This window comes from Salvelinus alpinus, chromosome 2, assembly GCF_045679555.1.
Source record: "Salvelinus alpinus chromosome 2, SLU_Salpinus.1, whole genome shotgun sequence".
NCBI lineage: Eukaryota > Metazoa > Chordata > Actinopteri > Salmoniformes > Salmonidae > Salvelinus > Salvelinus alpinus.
Window position 1 is genome coordinate 130,641,421 of NC_092087.1, and position 7,302 is coordinate 130,648,722.

Here is a 7,302-nt window from a genome sequence, read left to right on the forward strand (position 1 = left end):
GTAGTATATTTCTGTTTCCCTCCTCTCAGGAGCCCAGATGGTGCCTATCAGCTGGTGTGAGATGCAGTGCCCGCGGACGCACGCCAAAGAGTTCCGCAAGGTGGCCAGGGTGCAACCTGAGTACCTGCAGGCCTGAGCAGGGACCAGCGGGCGGCGTGCACCCCTCACCTCTCCAGCCCCCCACGGCAGGGACCCCTTTCCCTTCCTCAAGGAACACACAGCTTCCCAATCTCTGACAAAGACAAACACACTCACTCACACTTGGATTGTAAACAATGCATTGTGAGTACAAAGGACCAAAATATTCTAGAGGTCATGTACGGATGCTTGGACACGAATCCATGGGTATTGACTTGACACACACACACACACAGAGCCTTATGTTCAGGGGGATATCTCGACACATACACACACAGAGCCTTATGTTCAGGGGGATACCTCGACACATACACACACAGAGCCTTATGTTCAGGGGGATACCTCGACACATACACACACAGAGCCTTATGTTCAGGGGGGATACCTCGACACATACACACACAGAGCCTTATGTTCAGGGGGATACCTCGACACATACACACACAGAGCCTTATGTTCAGGGGGGATACCTCGACACATACACACACGCACACAGAGCCTTATGTTCAGGGGTATATCTCAACAGTAGATTCCTCCCTCTACAACCTACAGCAAGGCAGCATTTTTTTCTCTCCTGGTTCTACAAGGCTACAGTAGAGGTGCAGGATTTTGTTCCAACCCAGCACTAGGACACCTGATTCAAATGATCACTGGGGCCTTGATTGGCTGAATCAGTCTCGTTAGTGCTGGGCTGGAACACAAGCCTGCACCCCATGTACCCCTTCAGAAGCAGGAATAAATAACACTGATCCAGGGTTACCTTCTGATCCCATACCCTTCTCCCTGAAGTGTGCTCTCATGTACCCCCCCCCATGGATTTACTAGCATAGGTCTTCCACCAGTCCTTTCCTTTTAAATCCACGAGGGGTAGTGAATGAGTGCACACTTTTGGGGGGGGAAAGGGTGTAGAATCAGACCACAGCCCTGGTGTGACAGTCACCAGTACAGACAGGCCCAATTCCAAATCGACCCTTAAACCCTACACGCTAGTGAGTAGGGCTTGGGACTTAGACGGCTAACACTTGGGATGTTGAAGTAAAGCGCTGGAATTGAAACTGTTATTTTGTGGCGGCACCGTTAAAGACTCATACGACCACGTGGTCCTTTCTGCACCAAGTCAGAGAAATGGAGATGTCTTGTTGGTTTCTCTGAGTTGTTTCTTCTGTCGTTTCAAAACAATAGTTCTTGTTTCTTTGTCTCATTTCTTCCTGTACTTGTCAGCAGAGGCACATGTGTTAAGAGTCAAATAAAGTGAATACCAAAGTGCATCATGTATGAACTACTCAACCTATTCCAATGTTACTTATTTACCTGTGTTATCAGAAATGTTAATTTTAAAGATTTTTTTATTTTTATGAAATCCTTTAAATAATAGAGAGCCCCAACTGACCATCATTCATAGATGTCCATTTGTTGACTGTGTAAACAATTCTATGCTGTTTAAATGTGTCTAATTGACAGCTTATCACCTGCCAGTTTTTATCATGTCATGTTCAGTTAAGGCATTAGTTGACCTAGACAATTACCTATATAGTACACTACAGGGCCGCTGGTCAAAAGTAGTGCACTACAGAGCCCACAGGCCGCTGGTCAAAAGTAGTGCACTACAGGGCCCACAGGCCGCTGGTCCAAAGTAGTGCGCCATTCAGGATGCCAACAACCTCATATGATACTGGACCAGTCAGAAACACACACAGCTCTGCTCTCATTGGTACCACAGGTGGATAGGTGCAGCTTTTAGTTCAATCAATGTCAGCAGCTTTATGTCACACAGTACTCCTATACACTGAACAAAAATATACATGTGTTGGTCCCATGTTTCATGAGCTGAAATAAAAGATCCCAGAAATTTTCCATACACACATGTTATCTATCATTGTGCACACATTAACATCCATGTTAGTGAGCATTTCTCAGCATGATCATTACACAGGTGCACCTTGTGCGGGGGGCAAAAGACCACTCTAAAATGTGCAGTTTTGTCACAACACAATGCCACAGATATCTAAGTTTTTTGAGGGCGTGTGCAATTGGCATGCTGAATACACCAGAGCTGTTGCCAAAGATTTGAATGTTCATTTCTCGACCCTAAGCAGCCTCCAGTGCCATTTTTGAGAATTTGGCAGTACGTCCAACCAACCTCACAACCACAACCGTGTAACCAAGCCAGCCCAGGACCTCGACGTTCAGTCTTCACCTGCGGTATCGTCTGAGACCATCCACCCGGACAGCTGATAAAACTGAGTATTTCTGTCTGTAATAAAGCATTTCTGTGGGGAAAATCCTTTTCTGATTGGCTGGACTTGGCTCCCCAGTGGGTGTGCCTATGCCCTCCCAGGCCCATCCATGGCTACACTCCTGCCCAGTCATGTGAAATCTATAGATTAGGGCCTAACTCATTATAAGTGTTGCATTTATATTTTTTGTTACCAGTCAAAAGTTTGGACACACCTCATTTCAGTTTTTTATTTTTTTTATTTGTTACCTTTTTCTACATTGTAGAATAATAGTGAAGACAAACTATGAAATAACACATGGAATAATGTAGTAACCAAAAAAAAGTGTTCAACAAATCAAAATATATTTGCCAAGAGTGTGCAAAGCTGTCATCAAGGCAAAGGGTGGCTACTTTGAAGAATCTCAAATATATTTTGATTTGTTAAACACTTTTTTGGTTACTACATGATTCCATATGTGTTATTTGATAGTTTTGATGTCTTCACTATTATTCTACAATGTAGAAAAAGGTAAAAAATAAACAAAAACCCTGTAATGAGTAGGTGTGTCCAAACCTTTGACTGGTACCGTATATACATTCATAAACACCACATCCGCAGACAGACAGACACTCCCAAGACTGCAAAAGAAAAGGTACACACACACACTCATCCACATCCGTTTGGGATGCTAGACACACTCAAGCGTCCCGACTCAATCATCGAAGCGCACCGATCGGGTTTTGTTGATGTCAATCGAGAACTTCTTATTGGACGGCGCCGAGAACCCAAGTCCCGCCCCCCTTCCCGTGAAGTCCATGCGGCGCGACTGAGCGCGCTCAAATTCCCCCAGTAGGCCTTGCTGCAAGCTCTGCTGTCCGTCTTTAGTCAGCGCCATGTTGGCCCGCCCTCCCGTCGCACCGCTCGCTGCCATTGGCTGCCCGCCCTTCTTGAAGCCGCCCATCAACCGCAGGAACTTACTATGTTGGTCGGAACTGTCAAACTGGGCAGTGCCCCACTGGCCCAAACCCTGGAAGGGAAGAAGAACAATGTTTGTAATATTTATATTCGACATAATGATTTGTAACAGAAGAGTTGGTATGTGACCCCATATTTGGGATACACCTTGGTGTCCTGACATCGTAAGAGTACTGACCGATGGTACCGGTGCTGCTTTGAGTTGGACTGGATTGGACTTCTGGTCGATCTCATTCTGCAGGGCCAGGCGTCTCCCCTATGGAATATAATAGGACCATAGTTTTATATGAAGGCCATGTTATAGAGTACACAACATATACTGTATAGTCCATGTTATATAGTACACAACATATACTCTATAGTACACAACATATACTCTATAGTCCATGTTATATAGTACACAACATATACTCTGTTATATGGTACACAACATATAGTCTATAACATGTGGTTGGTGATTCTATTTACTGTACTCCTAGTCTAAAATATAAAAATACTCAAATCCACGTGTGCTTCAATGGCTGCCCATTTGATTTTTTGACCAGTTATTGGCAAAAGATCTGATCATTGGCAAAACAGCAGAATCACTTTGCAATCACTTGGGCGTATCCCTGACACAGACCAGGGTATTACGTAATCAGTATAGAGCATGTATATTGGTTGGTGTGTGTCCAGCATGTTTGACTGCAGCACTGTGTTAATCAATGACAACAGCATTCACTAATAAGCATTTGTATAATATAATGCATTCATCATTTATTCATAAATAGTTACATAATCAATATACAATGTTTAACTCAAACCAGGAAGAAATTACATTTATCTTTCTCACAGTGACAGAGGGATGGAATGGAGACTTGGATTGGTGGGCTGGCAAGTGGGATTCACAGGATCCAAACAGATCTAATGGGTCGTTAGGGATCTACCTGATCAATATGGATCTCGAAGGCGTTTCCCCTGGTCTCCGACAGGAAAACCACGTCCGTCTGGTCCCTCTGCGGGTTGGAGCAAAACAACATATCAGACAACTACAGACCTTCATACTGATACTGTCAGTGTTTTAATGCCTTTAAGTAGAAACAATTAAGTAAGAAAGTCAACACTGTTTTACCCATTCAATTGTTGGGAGCATATATTAATTTAACCGTTAACTATTCTGTTAGTCGGCACCTCCAGCATTTTGGGCGTGTCAGTGCATGCTTTTTACAATACTTTCAACAAGGACACCCCTTTCAAATGGCTCTAGAATCAGGGCCACCTTCCATAGACAAACATTGTGGACCGTTTCAGATAGAAATGTCAGGAATAGAGCCGACATGATTCCTCATTCTACATGTCAGAGAGACATGTTTGTTCTACATCATATATGTCTATCTGAACGTTCCACAACGTTGTACCCTGCTGAAGGAGTCCCATGATTTGATGATCTCTTCACCTCTGACCCTTAACCCCTTTAACTCACCTCCTGGTCTTCAGGGGCGCAGCTCTCCACCTTTATCTTCTTTTTCCCCTTCGTCGGAATCTTCTTCCCTTTCTTGTGAGGGGTGCTGCCCTCCATTTCTGTCTCTACCCCAGAGGAGCTCTTCTTCACCTTTTTCCTTCCCTCGCTCTCTCCGTCCTCCGCCTGTTCCACTACTCCTTTCGTATCCACCCTTTTCGTCTGTTTGGGCTTCCGCTTGTCCACCACCATCACATCCTCCTTGTCTGTTAGTGCAGAGGCCTTTCTCTTCTTCATCTTGCCCTCCTCCTTTCCTTCCGTCTCCATGGTGGTGTCTGCAGCGCTGCTGGAGGACTTGGGTTTCTTCTTCTTGGTGTTATTCTGTTCCTCCTCCTGTACTGCTACTGTAGCCTCAGCTCCCTTCTTCTTCTTTACTACCACTTCTTTCTCTGCCTCTCCGCTCTCTTTCTCTGCGATTGCTCTCTTCTTACCCTTCTTTTTCTTCTTCGTCTCCCCCTCTTCCTCCTCCTGACTCTCCTCAGTTGGTTCAGCAGCTTTAGGGATCTTTTTCACTTTCTTTTCTTCCTCTGTTTTTCCCTTCTTTTTCTTGCCTTCCTTTATTTCTATCACCTCTCCTTCCTCTACCTTGACAACGCTGATCTCGGTCTCTTCTGCCTGAGAGAGCTTCTTTTTTTTCTGCTTCGGCCCATTTTCCACTACTCCTTTCTCGTCCTTTAATTCACTCTGTTCTGTCTCTACCTCCGTTTTAACAGTGTTAACACCTTTATGTTTTTTCTTCTTCTGGCCGCACCTTCTGTCATTTCCATTAGTCATGGCTTCCTCACCGTTGATGTCAGTCCCAGACGACAACTTCTTCTTCTTCTTCTTCCCTTTCTGTTTCTCCTGCTCTTCTTCAGTATTCCCCCATTCCCCATTGGATGACACCTGCTCTTCTTCTACCAGAGTCTCTACTTTCGTCTTCACTCCTTCGTTATTCCCTTGGTTTATGGAAGTGTTTTCTGAGATCTCTTCCTCAGCGTGGGTGTCCTTCCCACTCTTCTTGTTAGTCTTCTTCATGGTAACCATCCTGTTGCCTGTGTCGGCTTGGACCATCTGAGAAAAAATAAACATCCCACAATATGTATCTGTTTGAAAGAAGCAGCCACTTCAAAGGACATAGTAGAGAATGCATTTTAGGTTTAAAATGGACACAATATTGGTATTGACAGTGTGTCCTAAATGGAACCCTATTTTCTATATAGTGCACTTCTTCTGACCCAATGTGTCCTGGTTCAAAGGTGGTGCACTAAATAGGGGATATGGTGGCATTTGGGATGCAGTCAGTGTCATTTTGGTGAGCAACACAGAACCAGATACAAACCAGTGATCTGACCGAAACCGTGGACAGGGACTCCTTGTCTATCTCCCTCTGTAGGGCCAGACGTTGAGCCTACAGGGGATAAAGCCTGGATTAAAAACTAACAGTACACTTTTACAGTAGATGTTGGCTCAAGTACTATGTTTCATAGGTTGTCTATCCAAATTGGCAGCCAATCCCAGCACATGTGGAGGAAGGGGTCTTAAAATCAGTGATTCACATACACTGACTGGTCATCAATTGATAACGATTGTTGTTGATGTGATTTGATAAATTGATAATGTGATTTATTTTATGGTGATCTCATCTAACGTTAGCTACCTGATCAATAAAGACCTTTGCCACGGTGTTGTATCTTCCCGTCTTCTCGGACACGAAAACCACTTCGTCATGAAAAGCCGTCTGCAGAATCAAACACAGCCAGTTCAGTTAACGCAGGTAAGTTATACAAAACAATAACATTTACCAGTCTATTTGCCTAGGTTATAAGGTAGTTTACAAAACAACTAGTTCAGTGTAAGTCAAGTTATGCTAGCAAGCAGCATCGATTGAATGTGTGCATGGGGTGTTAAGGGTTAGCTAGCTTGCCATGTTAGCTGGCCAAATAACCGTCACCGGTGATAAAACACTTTGCAACGGGTGAGCACAGCGACTCGATACTTGAAAGACTACTTGAACGCTTGATCATTCAATATTTAGAAATAACGGCATTAAAGTTGACTTACTTTGAAGACTCACGTAGAAACGTGTGTACACCAGTGCTGTACTGCTCCTTGACCCGGAAGTACTGTCAGATTCTCTTCTAGTAATCGTCCTCGTGTGTCTATAGCAACAAAGCTCAACGGCACGCTCCTTCTGTCCCTCTCCTATCTCCTGATTCTCTCCCTTCTTTACACCGCGTATTTTTCTTTATCTTTCTCTCTCTCTCATATGCTGTGTGTGTGTGTGTGAGAGAGAGAGAGAGTCAAATGGTTCTCTCTCTCAAAAACGTGCAGAACAACATATCCAATCAGAGCAGAGCTCTGGAAAGCCCATGTGTTTATTGCTCCACTACTTTTGACCAGAGTTCCCTTGTGGGATGCAGCCATGCAATGTGGGCAAACACTCACTCCATAATTTGCTCACACACACATACATTTATACTGACTCTACAC

At 44.2% G+C, this 7,302-nt stretch overlaps 1 protein-coding gene across 4 annotated transcripts; it reads right to left on the bottom strand.

The window, feature by feature from the left end:
* Positions 1-1,466: 1,466 nt before the first annotated feature.
* LOC139568795 (lysine-rich nucleolar protein 1-like) lies at positions 1,467-7,034 on the bottom strand. Of its 4 annotated transcripts, none has more exons than XM_071390882.1 (7): positions 6,874-7,034; positions 6,485-6,550; positions 6,152-6,220; positions 4,795-5,883; positions 4,259-4,327; positions 3,511-3,588; positions 1,467-3,384 (listed from the first exon to the last, which is right to left on the bottom strand). In XM_071390882.1, the coding sequence occupies exons 4-7, from the start codon at positions 5,881-5,883 to the stop codon at positions 3,070-3,072; spliced, it is 1,551 nt and encodes a 516-aa protein (XP_071246983.1). In that variant the 5' UTR covers positions 6,152-6,220; positions 6,485-6,550; positions 6,874-7,034; the 3' UTR covers positions 1,467-3,069. The 4 variants fall into 4 exon arrangements, with proteins under 4 accessions (XP_071246983.1, XP_071246981.1, XP_071246984.1 ...); XM_071390880.1 differs by having other exon boundaries at positions 6,470-6,550; XM_071390883.1 differs by having other exon boundaries at positions 6,164-6,220; positions 6,874-7,014.
* Between the last annotated feature and the right edge of the window lie 268 nt (positions 7,035-7,302).